Source organism: Triturus cristatus, chromosome 4_1 (assembly GCF_964204655.1).
Source record: "Triturus cristatus chromosome 4_1, aTriCri1.1, whole genome shotgun sequence".
In the NCBI taxonomy this organism is placed as follows: Eukaryota; Metazoa; Chordata; class Amphibia; order Caudata; family Salamandridae; genus Triturus; species Triturus cristatus.
The window spans coordinates 952,257,064-952,279,767 of NC_140585.1; the positions used below are offsets into that span (position 1 = coordinate 952,257,064).

Sequence of the window (22,704 nt, forward strand, 5' to 3'; positions counted from 1 at the left end):
TGACCACCAGACAGAAGAAGTGCAGTGCAAAGAAAATGTGAAGTTTAAAAAGAGATTGTGTGAAGAGTACGATATACTTCACTCATTTCTGCACATCTCTATTAAAAAGTGTGTGAACAAAAAATATATATATCAAACAGTGCCAACTGGTCACTGTTGAATGAGGGTCAACATGTTTCAGCCTTCACGGGATTGTGGCCCAAGGCTTTCTTCAGGACCTATAAAGAATAGTGCTACTGCATTCAAATAGATGGATTCCAAAAAAGGTGAAAATATAAAATGTGACAATTTAGCGTGGGAAGAAGTAATAAATACAACCTCACTTGTGTCCTAATCCTCTATATCACAGGGTGCTAGCATCACCTGAGGAGAAAGGACAGTTAGCACACCTCATGGACCAATTCAGAAAAACTTGTGCCGTCTATATATAAGCAAATTTAACATAAAAGTGCCTAGTTCATTGCTATAAAAGAGGGAACGCAATGCTTACCCGACGTGATCAGGGATTGCACCTCACCTACCCTGGAACCTGGCTCAGGTTAATGAGGCCCCGCTCTGAATCGTGGGTAAAGAGAAACAAAAAACATCTTTTTTTTGTATTATTTGTTTTATAGTTACTTAAAACCACATTGAATCAACAAGGAGCCAAAAAGTACTCCTAGTTGGTCAAACGCGTTACGTGGAAGCGTAACAACCTTCTAACACCCAAAACGTTTTCTCCCCTACAGTGCAGAAAAACCCCCTCCCAGTACTTTTTCAGGGACAAAAGTACAATTGATCCTGAAGAGAGTGAACAAAACACGGGGCTTAGAGTTAAGTCTACATTCAACCCGCCTACACACCTGGTTCCTCCACAAGTTCTCGCCTTTGAAAAAGCGGTCACGTGTGATATCAGCGCCATGTGTAACATAGGGAGGGAGAGGTTTATTAACCTACCACGAGTTGAGAGGCAAGCACTTACCTCCTTGTCTAGAGCAGAAGAAATTACCATCAAACCTGCAGACAAGGGGGGTTCCATTGTTATCTTGGATACCGTTGAATACCGAGCAGAATGCCTCCGCCAATTGGGCGATGAGCGCTCTTACAGGGCTCTCAGTAATGATCCTACAGACAGACTGCTTAAATCTATCGGTGAAATCACCGAAGAACCTCTCTGTGAAGGGTGGATTACTAATCACGAAGCACAGTTCCTTCAGACCAAATTTCCTGTCATTCCCTATTTTTATGTACTGCCAAAGGTACATAAGGCCCAGAGACCTCCACCTGGGCGACCAATCATCTCGGGACAGGGTTCCCTTTTGGAACCACTGTCTACGTTTGTGGACCACTTCCTAAGACCTATCGTCCAAAAGATGCCGACGTATCTGCAGGATACCAAGGATGTCCTGCGACTGCTTCCCACGGTAGAGTTCGACACGGAACGAGACTTTTTAGTCTCCTTCGATGTCGAATCTCTATATACATCCATTCCCCAAGATGAGACACTGGACACCATACGATCCATCCTTGAGGGTACCGACTTACAGTCCATTACACCTGTACCCTTCATTATGACGCTGGCCAGAATGGCGATGAAGGAAAATTTCTTTAAATTCGAGAATACCATCTATCTGCAAACGTCAGGGACCAGCATGGGCAGCGTTTTCGCGCCCAGCTTAGCGAATCTATATGTCCATGCGTTCGAGCAGGAACACGTCTTGGCTCATTCAACAGTGACCAGTTGGCACTGTTTGATATATATATTTTTTGTTCACACACTTTTTAATAGAGATGTGCAGAAATGAGTGAAGTATATCGTACTCTTCACACAATCTCTTTTTAAACTTCACATTTTCTTTGCACTGCACTTCTTCTGTCTGGTGGTCACAGTCTGTCACGTGACTTTTGGACTTTTCTTTATCAACCCACACGAGCAAGAGAGCCTTACACTAACGAGGTAGTCTCTATGACGAAGAGGCATACCTCGGCTCTTAGTGGAGACCATATGATATAAACTGATTGTGAGAGGTGACTTTGCTCTCAACTTTGGTCTCTTTGGTTGAGTCGGTTTGATGGTTTTCCGTGCTCTGCTCTGACAATGTTTGGGTCTGATATTTCACACACTACTCTTCCTTTTCTTTAATCTTGTGCTGTCTACCAATAGACCCCCTATTCTGTTGTGAATGAACTCCAGACAGAGGAGCAGAAAGAGTGTGAGAGAGAGAAAACAAGAAGTGGAGAGCTGGTGACGGACGTGTAAAGAGGATGCACCTGTGTATGCAGAAGACACCACAAAAAGAGAAGGAGAGCGTGAGTTTGAGACACAGAAATGTTGAAAAGGCACAGGAAACAAACTGTGTTCGAATACCTTAAGTCAATCATACGAGAGAGGATAGAACAGTGCATGAGAGAGTGAGAAAGAGGGGTGAGAGAGTACAAGAGCAAGCGTTAGAGGGACGAGTGGGAGGGGCACCCAGAGGCGGGTGGGGGCAAGACGAGAGCTGTACCAGTGCACAATGGGAGGAGGTACAGGAAGCTAGCATGTGTGAGCAGGCATTATAGAGACGGAGTGTGAGGGAGGGATGAGAGGGGGGCAGTGGGGTTGCAAGATGGGGGGTAGTGGGAGTGTGAGGGAGGGATCAGAAGGGTAGTGGGAGGGAGAGATGATTGGGTTAGTGGAAGTGCGAGGGAGAGTTGTATTGTAAGCAAGCAATGGCATTACGGAAGAGCGCTAATATCCTCACCAAACGTACGAAGATGTGCCATATTGTACCCAAAAAATAAACAAAACAAACCTTGAAAGCTTTAACACGCTGACTTAATAACAAAATGTAATTAGAATACTGAATTGTTTTAAGAAGGTCCCGTCAACTATGTAGCTTTAACTACACAGAATTGTTTTATAGGAATTTGAAAGCCCTTACACTGCGACTGAAAATACAAAGTTAACTATAATAAAAATAAAGAAATACAAGTAAAGAAAACACGCAAAACAAAGTAAAACTTCAAAGCCTTTGCTCAGTGAGACAAAGTATGAAACTTGTGATACAATGATGAATCAATAAAAAAATTACAAATAAAAACAATAATGCATCATATGCTGCCTAGCCTAGTACAATTACTATACATCTTTCTATAAAGTTTCTTAATTTTAATTATAATACCAAATGTAAAAGTAAACTCTCGTTGTCAGAGTGCATTTTGGTGTAAAGGGCAGGGACTGAGTCAATTACTCATAAATTAGTTTGATGCTTATGAATAACCAGTTATAGCTAAGCAGCCAGCATTAGGCTGTACGTTAGGGTTTTTGTAAAGATTGCTAAACATGTGTTAGATGTAAAAGGAAGACTGGTGGCGGATAAGTTTGGTTGCGGCAAGATACTCATACCTGGTGCAGCAGCATAAGTGGGTTATTTGTGTAAATATACCAAGTGAATACGCTCTGCTGAGGTTAACAGAGATTGTGTGAAATCAGCTATGCACACTGGTGTTACGGGAGAACACTTTGATCATTGTGAATTCTATACAGGATGTATGGATGGCAATCGGCTAACCATTGCGACCCAGGGGGTCCTTCTGCAGCAGCCTGTAGTTTGGATGCTTCAGAACTGTGTAAGTGTAGGACTGTTCAGTTTCTCTGAGCTGTGTGAAAAGTTCATAAAAGCTGTAGAAGGTGTATGGGCATTTGGCACAGCTTATTAAATGTAGGGTAAGCATAAGACGTCGGTTACCATTTAAAAGGAGTGGCGTCAATACGTGACATCAGACAGTTATTCCAGTTGGCAAGCAAGAAGCATCAGCGGCTATTTGTAAATTACATCATGAAAAATTAAAGCGGAAATATTAGAGAGGGTGTCTGTTTGGACCATATGGGGCTTTTTATGAGGCATTTAAGCATGTGACAGACAGAGCCGGTGGACATTGGGGGTCATTTGTTTGCGATGGCACTTGAGATTCGACATCAGACAGGGGGCATTTACAAGAGGTGCAGAGTGAGAAACATTAGACGCTGCTATCAAAGTGTGACATCGTGAGCTATCACTTATTAGAACTACTCTGTAAACAAGGTGCTTTATCGCTGCTGAAGATGTGTGTTGTCATAGGTGCTAGTTAACAAGAACTTTGTTAAGTTCGGAACATCCTATGCAGCTTATTAAGTAGAGGTGGCCGAGCTACTGAAATCTCGAGACGGAGACTTCACTTTAGAGCGGCTTCTGCCAGCAAGCCCACACTCTAACCTCAAGCACCAACAAATGAAGAAGACCTCAATCTTTCGGGTCCGTCAAAACGCTCCCCAACCCTTTAACGTTGATTGTTAAGACAATCTAGCACAATCACACACACAACGATACCGGCCCTGAAACGTAACGATTATAGATAGGAAAAGGTTTGGCGATAATCCGATGTTAATAACCCATTCTTGCAGAACGCCCTGCGGACACAGGAGGCTGCTACCTTCCTCGGTGTGGCTGAAATAATTCCTGAAAGATGTAAATGTGGAGAAATGTACAAACATCCGCCACCAAGGTTCCCCACGCCAGTCAGGCCACCCAACTATCACAGCAACAGTAAATGGCAGCCTCCTACCCGACGTGTAGAAGGAGAGGGCGTTGGAGCTGCGATTGGATGGACGCCAGGAAAGCTACTCTTTGATTAGGTATGGGAGGCTAGGGTGATCATCCTCTCTGTAATTGGTTAGCCGTTCACACCTTCAGATTTGTGTGGTGTGGATAAGTTTGAGAAAGTTTCGTGTAAGAGTTTTATGCGGAAAGGGGAAAAAAAGCTCAAAGGAGAGAAAACAAATATCTAATGAGCCCTAGTTCGTGAATAATAAAGACACCGCTTTTGTCAAGGGAGTGAGGAAGAAACAGACACAAAGGGGAGAGGATGTGGTGTAATGGCCAGAGCTGCAACTCAGGAGCTGGGTAACCAGGTTCAAGTCTTGGCATCGGCTCAACATTCCGTGTTTCTGGGCAATCACGCAATCTCCCCGAGCCTCTACCAAAAACAAATGTTAGTGTGTAATGAAACCAGCGCTCATGAAAAGCGCTCCAAAACCTCCAGGTCGAGACCCTGCTGTATAAAACTGCCAAAAAAAGAAGAGGGGTGAAATCAATACACAGAAAGAGTTCTCTGAACGCAGCGACCTCAGAGGGGTGGTGGGGGCGGACAAGTACTGTTGAAGGAGGGGGGTGTGGGGCACGACACAGAAGATCTTGGAGATGAGTCATGGGCGAAGCTGAATAATAAAGTGGCTGAAAAGATTATAGGAAGTAAACCAAACAAAACATTTAACAGGAGCAGAGACCGACCTAACCAAAAAGAGTGCTCTGTAAGTTTTGTAAGTAACCTTCAGATTTACAGGGGCAGTCCTCATGGAAGTTTACAAAAGTTGAAAATAAGGGACTAATGAGCATAATATTAACCAATGAAAAGCAGCCATTTACAAAGGACAGCAAAAGGAGCCAAGTAGAAAGATAGGTGTTGCTTAATGCCAATATCCTGAATACCATATGTCTCAGAGACAGCGCAGGCGCTGCTTAGGCAATAACTAAAAGGTAATAAATAAGTGATACTAAATTAATTTTCCACCCTGTAGACTGTACATGTGCTGTGTGGTGCACCTTTTTTAATTTGGCCCCACCCTGAATTTTTCTTCTTTGAGAATGAGGATGTGATGCTTTATGACCTACCAGAACTCCTTTTGAATTTCATATATGACAATGCAGCCATGTATTTTTGTAGACCAAAGATTGTGAATTTAAAAAAAAATCCTTAAAATAGCTTTGAGTTTGGTGTGAGTGGTTCGTCGGGGTATTGGTGCATACCACTAGGAGCTTGGTCCACGATTGCTTGCGAGTTTCCTTCAATTTTCTATACTCTCCTAGCCAAAAGGCTGATTGACACTCAATGGTCAACGATTAAGACCAGGCTTTCAATTGTGCTCAGTTGGGCTGTATCCTTCCCCCCCCCCCCCCCCCTTAAGAAATTTCTTTATGCTTGCAGCTTTGTGCACTTGTATGGTCATGATGTTAACAAAAACTTAGCATATAACCATCGGATGGTCAAAGTGGACAGCCCAGCTAATTTCGAATGGACGTACAATGTAGTGTGGGGATAAAAGCAGTGGCGTTGAACAAGATTAGGTTGCACAAATTAGGCACACAACCTTGTCTCATTTAGAATGCAACTTCTTTATTGCCGTCGCTTGTTGTTCCTTGGTTTCTATTATGAGATGACTGCCTATCACAAGAGCAGCTGCTGCTGCTTGGAATTCCAACACTGTTCAAAGTCAACCCTCAGTGCGAAGCCGCAAACCACACTGGGGTCGTCTGCAGCCCTTGAACCCGCCCACAGATAATTGTTCTACCAATGCAGCCCAATCCCAAACATAGAACCAAGCCTAAACCACCTGCCCGCTCCCTCCACCCCCCCCCCCCCCCCCCGCCCCCACCCCACCACCGGTCAGGGCTTACCAGAAACCTTTGCTCTCATTTGATTTCCCCCACCCCCAAGAAGTGGAGAGAGGACTGGTCCAGGAGCAAGGCTGAGATGACAATGCAACAGTAGCAGAGGTGCATCCCCTATAGCTTGAAATCACGTGGTTCGGCACAAGTGCTCCAGCTGCTTCCGCATCCAGAAGCACCAAAGAGCCAAAGCTACAATGCCACCAGAACCAGTGCCTCCTCCCAGTATGCCCGGGATTTTACTGGCTCTGCTTGGCTCTCAGATCCCTCTGTGGCGCAGCTCACTCTCCTCCCTTGACAGCATCTGACGTCAACACAACAACATTTACACCCATGAAACATTTGTGTCGTAGAATATAGTTCTGATGAGCAGGCTTCAAAATGCAAGGAGACCTAAACATTAAGCTGATAATTTGTTCCTTCTCAAATGAATATGTAATGGCTTAATACCTTTAGATCACTTGAGTGAGCCACAAAATATGATAATCTTTATTATCATGGTGGAAAGAGGAGGTCATAAATTGCAACTGTCAGTGCTCAAGTTAAAGTTGAAATCTATAATCTCAGCTTTGAATAGGCTATAATTGATATGAAAGTGTCTCCCTTTTTTTAGTGGTTAAGTCTGTGAAACAAATTAATCCAATGTTCGATCCTGAGCGGAATTCAGCTATATGTTGGTTGTGCTATGAGATTGCTAAAATGCAACCTATGCCCAGGCTACTCCCTATCAGCTCCCTTTCCTCGATGCCACTATTATCTAAGGCTAGTGGCAATTTTGGGATCAGACTCCAGAGACTCCGATTTGGACTTGCCTTTGGGCCCCCGTACTGAAGAAAGTGCCTCTTTTGCTGTAGTTAGCGGACAACTGAGGTTTTGAAAAGTTACTATTCTGCAGAGACTAAGTGAAACGTACTTATTAAACTTTTCTACCGGGCCTTTCAACCTCAGAAGCTTTTGCTGCCTTTCAATGAGTCTCTGACTGAGGCTCTTGTGGTGGCCTGGGCCAAACCTTGCTCAGTGCTGTCGATGAACCCTCCAGTTGACACCACGGTTTTGATGAATGCTTCTACCTGCATATTCCTAGACATGAATCAAGAGCTTCTCCTTGGTCTTCAACCATATTTTTTAGAAATTCTACCAGTGTGCAAGGGAACATATGCCCTTAAACATCAAGGTTTATACTGGGTAGGGACTGTCGCAAACAGATATCTGTGACAGACCCTCACAAAGTCTGTTTGTGAAGCCTGTCGTCAGTATGCCTTCTGTTCCCCCTCCTAATGTCCATCGGAGCTGATTCAGAGTTTGGTCCAGACGCACCCTTTATTTGCAGGTTCTTTGGCGACATCGCAGTAAGTAGAGTCCTTCATGGAAACCATGCGGCGTATTTTTAGAATTTAACCGGCTCCCCTCTGGGTCACCTTCAGGCCAAAAGATCCGCCGGGGCCTTTCAGTCAGGCTTTCGCCAGCGGGTCAGACCTCTGCCCAGTCTGTGTCCCTTGGACCAGCACTGGGTTCATCATCTGCTGTAGTGCAGACGTCAGATCCGATGCCATCCCCTGGGTCTGTTCCTCTTGCATTCATGCTGAGGTTGATGGCGTCGATGAGGATGTGCAGCCCACAGTGCTATCTGACTTCGAACGGAATCCACCACAACCTCCACTGAAGTCGTCCCTGATACCAACCAGCATACAGCCACTTGGCAACCCCTCAGTCTCTGATATCTTGCCCTTTTCACATGGTGGGACCCAGACTTTATACAACATGTTTAGGATTTGCAGTGAGTAATAGTGTGGCTCTTTGAAGCCACGCCTGGGTAGGGTCTCGAGGCTTCTCCGGGAATGTCCAGTGATCCTTAATGGACATGTCTTTCGACAGTTTTCACCTTTTTGGTGACAAAGTAGACTCAGCCTTGCAATAATTAAAAGAGAGCAAAGCCACAGCTCGTTCCTTGGGCCTTTCTGCTACCACAAGGCAATAGCGCCAGCAATTTTTCCCCTTCCGTGGCTATGTCAGAGGATTTTTATTTTGCCAGAACCAGATTCTTCCTCCAGACCATCCCAGGCCTTTTAACCCTTTCATGGAAGAGAACATGGTTCTCAGGGACAGATCACAGCAGGGACAACATCCAGCTCAGTTCCCCACCTTTCCAGCATCTGTATAACCGATTTAGTATGTCTGTGCCTGCACACAGTCACCCTGTCGAGACAGGATCAGATATTTCCTACAGGAGTGGCAGGCCATCGCTTCACAATAGTGGGTCTTCCAAAACTTCCAGTAGGGCTCTGCCTTTCCATTCCTTTCCACCTCCTTTAGGGCAGCTGATGGAGGATCATATAGCTGTCTTACAGCGTGCCCGTTTGGCCAAAACCACCATAGTGTGGATCCCATTCTCAGATGTAGGACCTTAGTGTTACTTTTGCTATTTATTAGTGCTAGTGTCCTATTTTATATCTTCACCCTCTCAACACCTTCCTGCCGAAAGACTAATTCAAGATGCTCACTCTGGCCCAGCTCTTGCCCACCCTAGAGACTGGATGGTGGCATTATACCTGCAAGATGCTTATTTTGATAATCCTGTCCTACTGGCCCTCCGGCACTACCTGCAACTCACAATGGCTCCACAAGAATTATCAGTTTGCTGTGCTCCCCTTTGGCCTTTCCATCGCCTCTCGGATGCTCACAAAAGTGATAGGGATGGCCACAGCCCTTCTTTGGAGGTCGGGAATACCAGTTTTCCCCACCTTGACAACTGGCTTTTGAATGCGGACTCAATGCAGGCAGTAGACAGCCATCTCCAGCTCAAGGCAAACTTGGAGGCGTGTTTCGTCAGGTGTGGTAATAATTCACTGTTTCATGTGCACAAGCCGTGGAACAAGAGAACTGAACAACTCGATGATTCCTCAGCAGTCTGTGCAGTGGGGTTTTCTAACAAGCATGTTGTTTGACTTTACTGACTATTTGTTGTCATTGGCTGAGAATTTGGTGTTCTCTGTATTTACCAGTGACGCTTTAGCATCCCAGTCAAATCAGTTTATAAGCCTTTTTGTTACTTGCAGTATAAGCTGTTTGGCAATCTAAGCCTCAACTTCATCCGCTATTTCTCTGCATGCTCAAACCATGATAAGTAAGTGCCTCCACTAATTCTTTCGTCTGCAGCATGCTAGTCTGGAATGAAATTAAGCTTTTCCTTAAAATATGATTAAATACTTATTTTTATATTGCATAAATGAGATATTAGGGAAATTAGTCCCTTTAGTATCTCACTGGTGCAGTGACTTGGAACATTCTGCTCATATATCTGCTTACTAAAAAAATACCTCTGTAAAAATATTGTCATAGAAAAATTATGTTTGATGGCATGTGTGGCTGTAGATACACATACTCCTGCCATCTAGTGTTGGGTCCAGATGTGTGCAAGTTGTTATTCTTCAAAGAAGCCTCTCAAGTCATGAGGTAAATAAAGTGACTCCTCTCTGTGACATTACGCATGGGCATCAACTCCATTGTTAGATTGTTTCCTTTCGCCAACAGGTTCTGGCGTGTTCCTCAGCGCTCCAGTTCGAGACCGCTTTTGTGTTCCTTTCGGTTCGTTGTTCACCTCTTTAACCATCAGTATTGTTTTCATTCATGTTACACCATTGCCTTTCAAAAACAAAACAAATCCCTCGAACGTCGATTTGATGTTCTCACGTCGCATACTTCGGGCCTCCCCTATTCTGACTTTTTTTCTATTCAGGCCTGGTTTCCTGTCTCATTGGATTCAACCAACAATCCGCTGATGATGGACCGTATTCCATTTCGATTCTGGCCCAACTGCCTGTAATAGGAAAGCTATTTTTAGAAAATTCCTAGAACAATTACTTTTCCAAGTACCTGTGGGTGGGTGAGTGGTGGGGGGGGGGCGAGGGGTGCACAGCAAAACATGTCATTGAGTCATCATTATAGCTCTCCTTTGATGATCTGCTAGATTCTCAGTCTGTCTTATTTCTGTTTAGAAGGAGGACCAGACGTAGTAGAAAGATCCATGGATCTGACTGGTGTTAGCAGAGGGATAGAAACACTAGGCTAGAGGGTACTGGGGCCGATAGCTCTCATGGCAAAAAATAAGGGACACAGATGAAAAGTGAGGTTAGTTAAGGGGAGGGCAATTTAAGACTTGAATTGCCTCCCGATCACACAATGTCTTGGTCCCAAGATGGGTGGACACGCAACAGTAAGTTCCAAAAGATATACCACCCTCAGCTTTGCATGCACAATATTTTCACTGTGTTCTAGGGGAAACGCAAAAAAACCTTCCAAAATCAATTTTCGGCGGGATTAATAGCAGCCCTCATTTGCATGTGATAATAATAAATTTTGCTCTGTAGGCAGTTATTGCTTTAATGTATCAGTGAAAATCGCAGTATTTCAATATTAAGAAGCCCTATTAGTTTTATCATACAGTGACAAAATATTGTGTTTATCCAAAGATTTATCAACAAAATGTGTGATCCCTTAACAATGAAGCGTGTGGCCTTGACATAGTTTGCTGCCTCAAATTTTAGCCATTCTTTTGTGTAAGCCTTTTGTATCTTGTATAACTCTAGAGTTCGCTGCTTTTACTTCTGAGCCTCTAGTTTGCCTAAAGAATCTGTGCTGTCAGCTTTTAAGGGAATTTATATCCACTAAAAGCAGAATTTATACCACACTTTTAAGCACGTTAGGACTGCCATTTGCAGATTGTCCTTCATATTTAAACAAATATTTCTCCATTGCCAATATAAGCAATGTGAAGTATTTCATAACATCTGAACATTTTTCACAAGCAACCTGGGTCAACCTGCAGACGCAGCATATTTTATGGCAAAAACGGAGTATAGTATTACTGTGTGAACCCTTGTAAAGCGAGCAGAATAGAACTAAGAATATAGAATCCGCCAAGCAAATAATGTATGGAATGTTGACACGTACGTATGAGTATAAGCATCACCACAAAGAATCTTTTTTTCATTCCTGCATCTCAGACAGCTAAGTACCACTCTTCAACGGATTGCCTTTTGTTTGCTGAGCTGAAACTGCGAAAGGTTTGGTGATGCCTCATTTCCTGTTTACAGGCCCCTTATTATCTAATGTTAAACATTTTGTTTCGAGATGTCTTTTCCAAGTTGTCTTCTCTGGCTACCCTATAACTGCATACCCTTTACTTTGTCTCTGACTTCAGTTGATTCAGGCGATTTTATTAGTGTGAAGGATGCTTTGTATCTACATCAGTAGGAAACACAGGGCAAGCTACATCTATAAAGATGAGGTCTAGCTTGCAATTTATTTAATAAAATCCAGTCATCTGTTCACCCAGAGCTCCTTTGTCAGGTGGTAAGGCTACAATTGGATAACTCCTGCATAAGGTTTTGTACGCAGGGCCGGGTCTTAAAATCCAAGGGAGTGCTCTGCAAGTATGTCTCTTAGCTTGCAGTGCGATCGTTGCTATACTGGCCAATCATGATTAGCAGCAACCCAGATTCTCCCACGATTAGCCATGCGCCTCTAGTTTTCAGAGTTGGATTGTTGCCTGGTGCTTGTGAAGAATTGAGCGAAGCCGATGCACATCATTCTGGAAGTATGCCACCTGGTAGAGATTGGAATTGCTAAAGGGGTCAGAGCCTTGAGTACTGAATGATAACAGCGCTGGGGTGCTCAGGTTAATATCTCAACAAAAAACTATCCAAGCGTAGAAGAAACAATGTTCAATCCATGTGGACAATTTTGTAAAACTGCCATCCTTTCTTTTACACAGTCCTCCTCTCAGAAACGAGAAGCTCTTTTGTTAAAACTTTCACTGTATTTTTATCAGCGGGTGACTAAATCAACTAGTCTGTACAATGATAAAATATGCCAGATGACGAAAATAGAGGAAGGTGAGCTTATTTATTATAGTTGGACTCATTTCACTGTTGTTTATTTTTGCAGGTTTAGACCATCTTTCCCATTTTAATACATTGCCTTCAATAAGGAGGAATCCTGTCGGTGCTAGCTCACAGGGAACCTATACTTCTCCTTTACATATATTTAGTGGTACTCCAATTAAAGAAGAAGATGAAAATCAAGATTCAAATTCCAAGGCGAAATCGCAACATGTAAAGCCAGAGACCATCGACTATTCAGTACAGGTAGAGTGCCTCACACATACATTTCATTGCTGGAATGGTATCTTTGAATCGTTGTTTGAGAAACACATCATTAGCCTATTTCTTGCATTATTTCTTTCATTATTGGAGCCTTAAAGGGGCCATTCAGTGCAAAGAAAAAACAGTTCTCTTTGCCTAGTGCTGCATCTCTAAAAATCAAAAAGAATAGGCGTTCTAAAATATTTGCTTGTTTGCTTGGGTTTTAATGTCTTGTGATTTTATTCATTGGCCTGTGCCCTTTTAGGATTCTTCTCTAGATACACATAATGTCTTGTCAGCCAGATAACTGTTGTCATGTGTTACTAGTAGTATATTATATCTATAAAACAAGTACTAGTTTTGTATTTAAAATGAAGTACTTGTTTCAAAACGATACTTATCATTTTCAGTATCTGCAAATAACAGCATTGTGTCCGGTATTCAGGGTGGGCTACAAAAAAAGAAAACATCATTGGTAATGAAATGAAACGTATGATCCAGCAATCTTTCACAAACCTAGGCAGGCCCATTTACACTACCCAACTGATCCCTTCACGCTGGGTGTCAGTGTGATGTAAGTATATACCCAACTTACCAAAGTACATCACAGAACATGCATTTTTTCTTTACAACATGTGATATCTGTGCTGACCGACCTATTAGTTGTTGACAATAATTATGTACTCATCTATACTACTAAGTAATAACAGACTCAGTGTAAATTTATGATTTTTATCGTAAATAATGTGAAGTAAAATAATGCTCATCAAGCACTTGTTATACAATGCAAACCATGGATCATCACAGTGAAAATATATTAGCAATGTATAGAAATAAACTCATAGCAAAATAACAATGCATTGAAAGAGTGGATAGACGAAGAGAGAAAAGTTTCAGAGACAAAATACATTTGCAAATGATTATGCAATTTCGAAAATATCAGCTATACTAACCCAAGTAAGAAATCCGGGAAATCTACCCTCTTGGCCAAAGAAGGGCAGTGGAAGCCCTCGAGAAGAGTCGAGTGGCAAAGATTGTCAGGAAAACAGGATCAGGAACAGGTAAGCCTCTATCTGGAAACAGCAAACCGAGGACCGTGACGATCTCCCGCTAGCTAACACCTAGTCTCGTAAACCACACCCACCAGGGCATCTCAATTATACCCTAAAACCTAAATGTCCAACCCACATTTGTTTCAGTATTCGTAAAATCTCTGACTCTCATTGGCTAAGAGCGGGGGTGTTCTGTCACCCCACTCTCTGCGTGATCTCTTTAATAAATGTCCCATTGTCTTGAACATTCAGCATTACAACAGATTCTACCCAGAAAATAATTTTGAACACAAACACAGCACATATTTCCTGAAGAGTAAAACATGTATCAAGTCTTTCACGCTTTCTTTGTTTGCCTCTGCCATCTCGTGAGGAAGTTGCATTGCTTCCACTTGCTTATCAAAAATGTCTTCCGAAGCTTGGCAGTCAGTCAGCACACCGTGAAGGTCGGATTCATGCTTTTGCGTTTTCTGCTCTCGTTTCGAACCCTTTTTAATTCTCTTTATTTCTTCTAGCAAACATTTAACCCCAAACAGGCATGCAGGAAAGTAGGCCCATGCTCGCCTTTTCTACAGTAAAACCAAACGCATAACATTATTATTTTCATGAAATGTAATTTCATTGCACACCATCCCAGCATTGCACTAACCCATGCACAACCCATGTTCTTCCTAGCAATGTATTATTAACGTGCACAAAAGCAGCATCAGTCATTATTTTCCTGAAAGCCAGAGTGCGGTCTAGTTTTCATTCATTAGTACACGCATTAGTTTACACATGCGCAAAAGCATTTCCCCTTATTTTAACGTTTATTAATAGAATTTTGATAGCCCACTGTTAATAAATGTTACTGAGGGTTCAGTCCGAGCAGGTTTTATTTTTTCAGAAACCCTGCTCCATCAATCCCCCCCTATGATGGCGTTTTTGAGCCATCATAAAAATATCCAACAAAATATAATTTACCACTTATTTTAAAAGGCTGTACTCCTTTCTCGTTTAATCATTCTTCCATCTAAGTCTTTCATGATCTAGTAATAATTGCCTCTCATATCCTCTAATTCTATCTCTTCTCTCTTCCTTTTTCTAGCTCTACGTTTAAGATCTGTCTCCTTTCCACAGTTACATTTGCAACATTTATAAATCATAAAAATCATTAATATCACGGCAACTACTGAAGTAATAGGTATTAATATTTTCCCTAATAAGCTACTCCCAAAAGTAGAAAACCGATTTCCCACTGAGGAAAAACTCTTACCAAGTTTCTCCCAAACACCATCAACTTTCAGTTGTGTCAAATCTTCATGAAGCTCAGTAATATTTTATATATACCCCTCAAGATTTTTACTTTTGTCAGGGATATAAATACAGCATTGTTGTATTTTCAACATGCTACAGACTCCACCCTCTTTTGCTAATAAGATGTCAAGGGAAAGTCAATTTTGTAAAACCATTGACCTAATCGCAACCATTTCAGTATCAATCATCAAGAACCCACCATCAGTATCAGTTGATAAACGATCAACCACTGTGGACAATTTTCTAATTTTATATGAATTCAGAATAACTCCAACTGAAGGTATCAGTGCTCCAAAAATATACCCTATAGTCTCTGAATAACTTGCTCCTCTCTTATTACGTATTAGTCCTTGTTTTATTTATCTATGTGATAAACCTTAGGAAATACTATGCCTAAATAGCAACATCCATACCAACTTGCAGGTACCCTGTAATAGGCATTCTTACCACACACATAATAAATTCCCGGGAAAACAGGATCCGTTCCTCCTCCTTTCAATCCCCAACTTCCTTTTATTAAGAATGTATGCTCACTTTCACTAGAGCCAATGAAGTAACTATTAAGTTTTTAGTCTTTTCTCTAAATACACAAAGCTTTCCACTATGTTGAAAATCTAGAGTCATGGCAGCGTAAATCTCACCCTTTTTATAATCACCCTCTCTGAAAGCCCATGAGACTTGCTCAGCAGCTTTCTTTTTTGAAATCTCGTCTTCTATATTCTACCATATTCATAAATTCAATCTCTTCATGCCGTAATTTACAAGTTAAATTCTTTCTATGTGCTTCTATTGTATCTATTGGTTTGTTACTAATGAAAAAATCTCCCATATGTGCTGCATAAATAGGTCCATAAACAACCTTCAAATCTCTCCTAATGGGAATCTCTGAAAATATTAAATCAAAATTAGAGTAGTGATACTCCAAACCTTCCCTCTCATAGAATAGACTAGTTAAAACACTACAAGACACACCATGGGTTAAAGGTAGGTGATATGTCACTCCCTCTGAGACAGATGATGGTAATTGCATACACACATAACAATCTCTCGCGTTCCTTGTATTAATGTACTCATTCAAAAATTTAGTAAAAACATTTAACGAGAAATCATTAATTTATCATGATAATAAACACGATCTTCATCTATCTTCTCTATATTAGTGTTTACATTTTCTTTAGTAACAATCTTCTTTCTCACTTTCAACATTTTTTGTCTTATTTTTGTGATTAGTCACCATTAGAACAGACACAATAACAATCAGTGTTAACCACACCAAATTTAGTAGTAAAACACTACATAAACAAGCTTTAATAAATTTACTTGTAAAACTATGATTTTGATATCCACTTTTTTTTGCCATTTTTAAATACCATATAAAAAAATTAAAAATCTAAGAAAAAAACTAAATATTCTAAAAACGTGAACCGAAAAAATGTATCCAAAAACCATGTAGAGCAGTGTATCCTTACACTTTAGGCCTCTCCTCTTTACTCCCTCTTTTTCTTTTTTATTTTTTATATCTTCTTTTGTAATTTTCACAATAATCTTTATTGAATTTGTCGCAACTTGATTTTCACAGTTCTTTTTAAGGTGGTCTTAATTTGCTTTCATCAACTTGATCTGTATCAGCTTCTTCTTCGATTTGATTTGGGTCCTCAATTTCTATAAAAATGGCAATTTTGGGCTCTGGCAGGCCTTAAAAGTGTTTTTTTCATCTTGAGAAGCGATACAATTGACATTTTGAATCATTTTTGTACAGTCCCAAAAAAATGTGGTATATGTCAATTCTGGAGCTGTGTATTCTTTTGGGGAATTCTTATTCTCTTTGTTTTTCGTACCAGTTCTTCTTCTGAATCACTTTGTTCAGTTTGACTCGATATTTCATCTACTGAATCTTGCTTTCTCTTTTCAAGAGTGTATTTCAGTCTTTTCACTCCTTTTGACCACACATCACCTTTTCTTCCTTTGTTAACTTGAACTGCTTCTTCACGTTCGTTGTCAAGTTCGCAAGCTCTTTTATTCAGTTATTTTCTTTTTTGTACTTGCTCTTGATTCTCTTCTTTCACTTTCTCCTTTTCCTTCTCAACAGCAGTCTTTTGAGACCCAGTATCTGGTGCCCACTTTATTTGACTTGTGCTAGGTCCTTATTCATGTTCAGCTCTCTCAGAATCTGTAACATTAGATTCTTTAGCTTTGTGTCCTTCAGCTTCTGTTTTTTTTCTTTTCTTTACCAGTTGCTCCTCTACTTCCTGTCTTTCAAGTGAACTTGGGACTCTTCTTGTATGACTTGCGTGTATCCAGATTGGCAAGCCACCACACTTTACTGCTGCCGTCATCAAAATAATCTGGTATGGTCCATGCCACCTGGGTTCTAAACACAACTTCCTCACGTGTTTATTCACCAGAACCCTCTCTCCTGGACTCAAATCATTTGCTTGATCTGCCTGTGTTGTAGTTGCAATTTCTCCAACCTGGTGAGACACAGAACACACCAGATCAGCCAATCCTTTGCAATAATCGAGCACTAGATCATCAGTATTATTCATCAGTTTGTTTGCTGGTACAATTGCTTGTCTCATTGCTCTTCCCATCAAAGCTTCATAAGGACTTAATCCAGTCTTTTTATCAGGAATGCTTCTAAGACTCATCAATACCAAGGGTAAAGCATCTGGCCATTTCAGTGTTGTAGATGCACATACTTTCTACAGTCTGGACTTAATAGTGATGTTAATTTGCTTGACCACCCCTGAGGCTTCTGGTAGATAGGCACAATGCAGCTTTTGCTCAATTTGTTATGCTGCAAAAATCATTCGGATTATCTCATTGTTAAAGTGTGTTCCTCTATCTCTTTCTAAAGAGACTGGAAATCCAAACCTAGGAATTATCTTCCTCAAAGCAGTTTAGCAACAGCAAGACTGTCATTCCTTCTTGTTGGATACGCCTCTACCCAACAAGAAAAAAAACAACCACCAACACATATTTTAGTCCATTACAAGGGGGAAGCTCGATAAAATCAAGTTGTAACCTAGTAAATGGTCCTGCTGCTTTTCCAATTCGTCCCCAACTTAAAACGGTCTTTCTACCTGGATTTTGCTGCTGGCACACTGTGCATCTCTGGCATAAACTCTCTGCAATGACCCTAAACCTTGGTTGTACCTTGACTGCTTGAAGAGTCTGATCATAGCATCTCTTCCAATATGTGCAATTCCATGGTACATCCTTGCCATCTGAGAAAGTAAACAATCAGGCATTACTGGTCTTTCATCAACATACACCCACACTTCATCTTCTGCTCTCTTTTTACAACCTGATTTAATCCAAATTTATTTTTCTTCCTCATTTGCTTCATCCTGCAGCTGTATAATTTCCTCCCATGTTTCCATAGAAGAAAACCTCAAGTGGCAATTTGTATCTTTTTTCTTTTCCAACCCTCTGTTGATTGAAGTTGAATTTTGTACACAGAAATAAGCCACATGGTCTCTGCGTATCTGTTTCCTTTTGTCACATAGTCCTCTCCTGACTTACGTGCTGAACATTTAACCACAGCACCTTTTTGGGCAATTGTAATGCATTCTATAAATCATTCACATTTTTGCTGTTCCGGATTGGGGATCCTGAAGAAGTCCGATATCCTCGTTGCATCCACAACTGTCCAAAATCATGCCAACCCCCAAACCATCAGTGAACATGGTTACTCTCAGAATTTTACCAATTATGCATGCTCTAGTCCGCGATATTAGCTCAGAAATGTGAGCAGAATGTATCCCCTTCAGACAGGCTGCTTCAAGAACCATAGCCACTGTACATACTGCATAAGCAGCACTCAACACGCCTTTCTCATCTCTCAGACAAGATCCATCTACAAACATTACATTATTTGATTCCTCTAAAGGTGTTTCTTTAATGTCAGGTCTAGGTTTCGTGCATAACTCTGACAAATCCAAACAATCATGATCTGCTTCATCTTTCACTTCTTCACAATTTAAACTCAGCAACAATGTTGCTGGATTCAATGTCGTACATCTCGTCACTGTCACATTTTCAGCACCCAAAATCACTCTTTCATATCTACTCAGCCGACTGTACGTCCATCTGCTGAGTCAGAGTCATTCTTAATAGAATCTCCACAGAGTGTGGCACATATACTTTTACTGGATGTCCCATCACAATTGCATCCTTTAAGGTTTCTTAATAGAAACTAACCGTTGAATATAGGAAAAATTGAAAATTAGTTAAACAGCCATTTGTGTCAACGTTTTCACCTGTAACTTCTTCTAATTATGACAACTTTTTGAAAGCAATATACCGTTACATCCGCTTGACTGTTCTGGTTGTGGGGATGTATAGGACTTGTAGGTTCACCAAGAACCCGACGAACCCAGAGCCAATAACTGAGCAGCGTCTTGCAATGGTTTTTAGGTCTCGTCTAGCGTTGCTGCCCACATGCGTAGCTCGCTCGGCGAGATTTTATGCATATGAGTACTTTTCTGTAAAGGGCTTTAAGCCCCGCCCTTATTCCCATTGGTTCGTGTCACCGTTTATGTTAAACGGTGCGCCACCATTGGGAATAAGCTTTCCAGGGTGCCTCCTTTTCCCTTTTTTGACCGGCCCACCTGGTCTGGCTCGCCTGCATTACGGCTAGCGTGACGAAGTTTCTTATCGGAAGGTTCGTCACGCTGCCTTGCACGCGCCAGTCCAGCTCTTTGATTGGGCCGGAAAAAAAGCAGACCGGGTGCCGCGTGTTTATTTTTGCATCTTGCTTTCACTTTTGAAAGCGCAATGCAAAAATAAACAGCGGATGCTCGGCGAGCACTTGTTTAGGAAGATGTAAAGTTTTCTTTCACTCTGTGCGTTTTCTGTACTAATAAGATTCTTTTTTTTTATGGTGCAGAACATTGAGTTCACCCCAGTTGCGATAAGATAGGGACAGTTGCTTCAGCTCGTGCTAGTTAGTTGACTGGATATAGAGTCAGTGGAGACCATGACTGTTTTCGTAATACCCTTGCGTCTCGTCTGCCATAATATGGTGTTTCCGGAAGGTGCCACAGTGCCCAGCGAGCACGGTTGGGGCAAGCATCGTTTTCAGTAATATTATCTTTGTCAGACTGGCTGTGGTGCCAGAACATTGTTGGTGACTGTAATCTCCCGCCTTTTCTTTCTGGCTGGCGCGCGGCACTAGAAAGCGAAATCTGGCGAGCTCTGGCCTCAGACTGTGACAGACAGTCTGCAGCCTCACGGGGCCCTCCCGCCGGCTGGCATAGCATGCGGGTCTCTTCTTGGTGTTAGTGACTGCTACGTCACGGTTCAGGCGTGCCTGCGGTGTGTGGGCGCTTTCAGCTTCAGCTCTCTGTTTGCACACCGAGTATACGTTCTTTCACTGCTTATACACGAACTAAGCCAAGTGGGTATGCCGGAATTCGCGTTTTTTTTCGCCAGATATGCCTGCTCACACGTGTTGTATACAGAATGTCTACTCGCGCCGTTTGTACGACCATTGTCTATTATAAAAGATTGCATGCTCTGTCAGCTTTTACATGCTTGTATGCCAAGTCTCAGCTCGTGCGGGTGTGTACACACCGCGTGCCTGCCCTTACCACATGTAACCTTGTGATTCAGCTGAAAGCGGCTCTCTAATTGAGGTGCCAGCTCATCCACATGTCGTGGTTCTGTGTTATATGTACGGTGCACCCGGGTGCATGGCAGTATATTTGAAAACTAGTATTCTCCACGATTGCTCTGCTCTCAAGCCGCGATCGCCAAACAATGGCGCTTAAGGTAGGTACCAATCCTACCTGATGTGTTTTCTCCCTACAACGCGCTTTCGTAAAGCTTGCAAAGTCTTCTTTCACCCACAGAAGTAACCAAAAGGTTACACTCAGCGAAACTCTTAATTACATTTTTACTAAGTGAGAACGGTTCAGCTGGTATGTACCCCAGTGTATATAGTAGATGTCTCACCCCAGCGTGTGTAGTAGATGTGTCACCACAGTTGTTTCCCCTTTGTGACTCGGTGAGCTGCCTAAATACCCTGAATGCTAAGTCCTAAGCGGGCATTTTCCCTTTCTGTTTCCTCTGTAAAATTCATTAACAGGAGCTTTGTTAATTACTTATATTTACCCTCTGTTCTTTTATTTTAAATAACAAACATAATATAGCTCTTTTTCTAACTCGAAATCCCTAGAAGGTGTAGATGTGTCGAGAAAAGGCATCCTTTTATCTGCAGCAGTGTTTCCCCAACCGTGCAAAGAACGTGTGCAGGGGCTCAAACACATCCAAGACCTCCAGCAGCATGTTTTACGGGCAGAGCTGCCTCGAGTGCACGTCACGGGCCCCGGAGTTGAGGAGCACCGACAGAGCTGGGAGCTGGTATTGTACTCGCTGGGGTGGTGCAGCTCGCGATTGAGTTCATCTGGAAGGTCTTCAGAAAGTTACCTATACTTCAGTGGTAGAGGGAGCTGCAGGGCATGATTGGGGCGCACTAACACAGCATATGTGCATCCTAATATTAAAACACCGTACTGCCCCGTACCCGCTTACTTCATCATCCGTTCTTCTCATGCAAAGAACGTGTGCAGGGGCTTGAAAACACATCCAAGATCCCCAGCAGCATGTTTGCCGAGCTAGACGGGCCGGGATATTTGCAACAGAAAGAACGCGACGATTCATGCCTAAAATCCCATTTTAAGAGAAGCCAGGGCAGGCACACAGGCACATTTCCAAGAGACCTTAGGCTGGAATGAAAAGCGGACACTTAAGGACGCTGGGCCAGTCTCTTTTTTGTTTGGGAGGTTAAACTATTGTTAAAACCTTGACAGTGCAAAAAAATAAAAACGATATTTGCATTAGTTATGGTAGAATGGCAACAAATGCAATTATCAAAGCCAGATTCTCCAACCATAGATTGCCAATGTGATGAGACAAAAAAATAACACAAAAACAACTTAAACAAAATCAGGCAGCAAGAACAGCAGCAACTATAATAAACATGCATTTGCAATGCAATAGGTCTCGCATTAACACGAGTTTCAGCTATTGACATTGCAAATAACAATGCCTTTTATTTTTGTTTTCTTTTTAAAAACATAAATAAAAGGCATTGTTATTTACAATGCCAATAGCTTAAACTCGCGTAACTACGCGATCTATTGCATTGCAAATGCTTGTGGTTGGTCAGCTGTCGAGTCTCATATTTTTGGCCTCCACTAGCCTATTTAAACTCCAACCCAACGGTGTTAGGGGCCCTGCATCTTGCTCCTCTGGGGTAACAGCTACAACTTGAATTCTAAAAAAAGCAGGTTTATGCATGGAGGGAAGTACACCCATGGGGTGAGGCATTCAATAAATATTTTTTTGCCAGCTTATTATTTCCAATGCAACAGCACCCCAGGGTATTGGGAAATAATAGCAAAGTGTCTTTCTCATAACTGTGCTGAGTCTTTAACAATGATGTCACCCGTCATTTGTGTGGCTTAATGGCTACAGCGGCCGACTTTGAAGCTGGGGAACCAGCCTCAAGTCTGGCTGGAAGCTAAATCAACCTGTGATTCTGGGCAAATCACTTAATCTACCCGTGCCTACAATGAATGTATCCATCTCTAATGCTACTTGTGATCATGTAAAACGCTCTGATACCTTCGAGTCGAGTTCACGCTATATACAACTGCAAAATAAAACAAGCATTAAAAATGCAATAGGTCTCGCCTTTCATTAAGTTAAAGCCATTTGCTTTGCTATACAATACCATTAGCAAAGCAAATGGCTTTAACT

At 41.9% G+C, this 22,704-nt stretch overlaps 1 protein-coding gene across 3 annotated transcripts in view; it reads left to right on the top strand.

Moving 5' to 3' along the window:
- Positions 1 to 22,704, top strand: part of NEDD1 (NEDD1 gamma-tubulin ring complex targeting factor) — a 307,814-nt gene that overhangs the window by 179,111 nt on the left and 105,999 nt on the right. For all 3 annotated transcript variants that reach the window (XM_085653831.1, XM_085653833.1, XM_085653832.1), the window contains exon 11: positions 12,393 to 12,592. In XM_085653831.1, coding sequence (XP_085509957.1) covers positions 12,393 to 12,592 — 200 coding nt within the window. The remainder of the gene's footprint in view (positions 1 to 12,392; positions 12,593 to 22,704) is intronic.